This window comes from Austrofundulus limnaeus, unplaced genomic scaffold (assembly GCF_001266775.1).
Source record: "Austrofundulus limnaeus strain Quisiro unplaced genomic scaffold, Austrofundulus_limnaeus-1.0 Scaffold564, whole genome shotgun sequence".
Lineage (NCBI taxonomy): Eukaryota > Metazoa > Chordata > Actinopteri > Cyprinodontiformes > Rivulidae > Austrofundulus > Austrofundulus limnaeus.
In genome coordinates this window covers 239,544-241,716 of record NW_013952966.1, presented here as the reverse complement: position 1 = coordinate 241,716, position 2,173 = coordinate 239,544, and the positions used below count along the sequence as shown (strand labels likewise).

The 2,173-nt window shown below is 40.9% G+C and overlaps 1 protein-coding gene across 1 annotated transcript in view; it reads left to right on the top strand.

The window, feature by feature from the left end:
- Nucleotides 1-2,173, top strand: part of aldh1l2 (aldehyde dehydrogenase 1 family, member L2) — a gene marked incomplete in the record, with an annotated part of 44,459 nt that overhangs the window by 29,529 nt on the left and 12,757 nt on the right. The window contains 1 exon segment of the mRNA XM_014026528.1: nucleotides 1,450-1,577. Coding sequence (XP_013881982.1) covers nucleotides 1,450-1,577 — 128 coding nt within the window.

The window sequence follows — 2,173 nt, the reverse complement described above, 5'->3', positions numbered from 1 at the left end:
AAGTAAAATATGTAAAGTCAAAACATATAAAGAACATTACTATTTTGTTTATTATCTTGACTATAGAGAATAAAATGTCCCTTAACTGTTTAAGAAAACATGTTATGACCATAAAAATTGAACAGAGTTCTGTTCTTTAAAGGAGGCCTTCCGTGGTCAAGTTCAAAGGCAGGTGGAACGTTTATTCCACCCAGGGTGACCACTACAGCAGAATTAAAAATGTTAGCAGTGTTAGCAGAGTTAAAAGTGTTAGCAGTGTTAGCAGAGTTAAAAGTGTTAGCAGTGTTGTGTTAGCAGTGTTAGCAGAGTTAAAAGAGTTAGCTGTGTTAGCAGAGTCAAAAGAGTTAGCAGTGTTAGCAGAGTTAAGAGTTAGAAGTGTTAGGAGTGTTAGCACGGTTAGCAGTGTTAACAGAATTAAGAGTTAGCAGTGTTCGCAGAGTTAAAAGTGTTAGCAGTGTTAGCAGAGTTAAGAGTTAGCAATTATTATTATTATCAATAACCTGCATCCTTTAGGAGTTAAATTAATTTGTATCTACTCATATTCATGTAATTAAGCTTTTTAATGATTTGGCCGATTAATCGATTAATCGAAAAAATAATCAACAGATTAATCGATTATTAAAATAATCGTTAGTTGCAGCCCTATTTCCAGTAGGGTTTTCCAGGGCTGGATTGCTATATGATGGTAAGACCATCGGTGTCACATGCCTCTGAAAGCCTGTCAGTGATTGGTTGCAGTGGCCACACTGGTGTCATTGAGAGCACAGTCATCAGCAAACAGTAAGTCTTGGATGATTGCGTCCAGCTGGTTGAAGAGCTTCCCATCAGTCCTGTACCTAAAATGAGGCTATTCCCTCATCACAGTAAACATAATTGTATGTGGCAAATAACATGATGCTGAAGAGAGTTAGTGCAAGTACACAGCCCTGTTGGACACCATTTGTAACAGTAAAGGAAACTGACAAACCATTGTGATGAAATGTTCAGRACAACCACAATCTTACTCAAGCCTTCTCTGCTAACTGTAAAAAGTCTTTGGTAAGGTCAGCAATGGTGGTCACTGTTCTGTTCTTAGGACTTCTCTTGGAGCTGTCAAGCTGCAAAGACCATATCCACTGCCCTGCCCCCCCCCCACCCCATTTCCAGTACAAAAGCCACACTGGCTTTGAAAGGAGGAGTCCCTGTTCAAGGTGCTGAACAAGGCGATTACAGAGGACTCTAGCAATAATTCTTCCAGCTTTTGACAAGAGGCTGTTATACCAATGATTGTTGCAAGTATAGTCTAGTATAGGTGCACAATAGAAACATCCTTGAAATTCTGAGGCTGTAACACAAGGGTGGAACAATAAAAATATTTACATATTCACCAAAAATGGTCCTGTGTGAATGGGGCTCTGTGAGATGAAACCATGTAYGTATGTTTTACATATTTAAACCTTTTTCACCAAGGTGATCTGTAAGGTGTCGTATGCTTCAGTGGGAGATGTGGACCGGGCTGTGGCTGCTGCTAAAGAAGCTTTTGATAATGGACCTTGGGGTAAGATGAACCCCAGGGACAGAGGAAGTCTGCTATACAAGTAAGTACAATGACAGTCCTTTGTTTGTTCATTATGGCCCACCTTTGCCACCTTTGCGTGTGACTAGAAGCGTAGTTGCTACAACATGGGGATGGGGTTTTTCTTACCTGGTGGGGACGATATTGGACCATTTCCCTGGTACACACAGCCTTGTGAGAACCCACTGTTCCTTTTTGGGACAAAACTCTGGTCTCCATCGGGGGAAATACCGTTGATGGGTCAGGGGTTAGGGCTTTTGAGTTTATCAGTGGTGGGCACTAGTCTCCTAATACTCTGTAGCAGTAATTGTGGACGTTTAGGGCTTTTGCTAAATTTTTTGAACTGTGTGCAGATTGGCGCTTTCTAAATCTGAATATTCAGTAGCGCTAAATTAATTACTTCAGAAAGTATTGATCTTCATTACCATTTAACAGCAGAGGGAGAAAGCTGCCACGTCAATACAATGCAGAATCATTGTGAGTTAACAGCCCCCCCGATGTCTGCATGTTCACAGAAGTTACATACTCTAGCTCAGGGGTTCTTAACCTTTTTGACCTCGGGGCCCAGTTTGTTAACATAAAGTGACACGAGACCCAGTCACACATTACCATATGAAT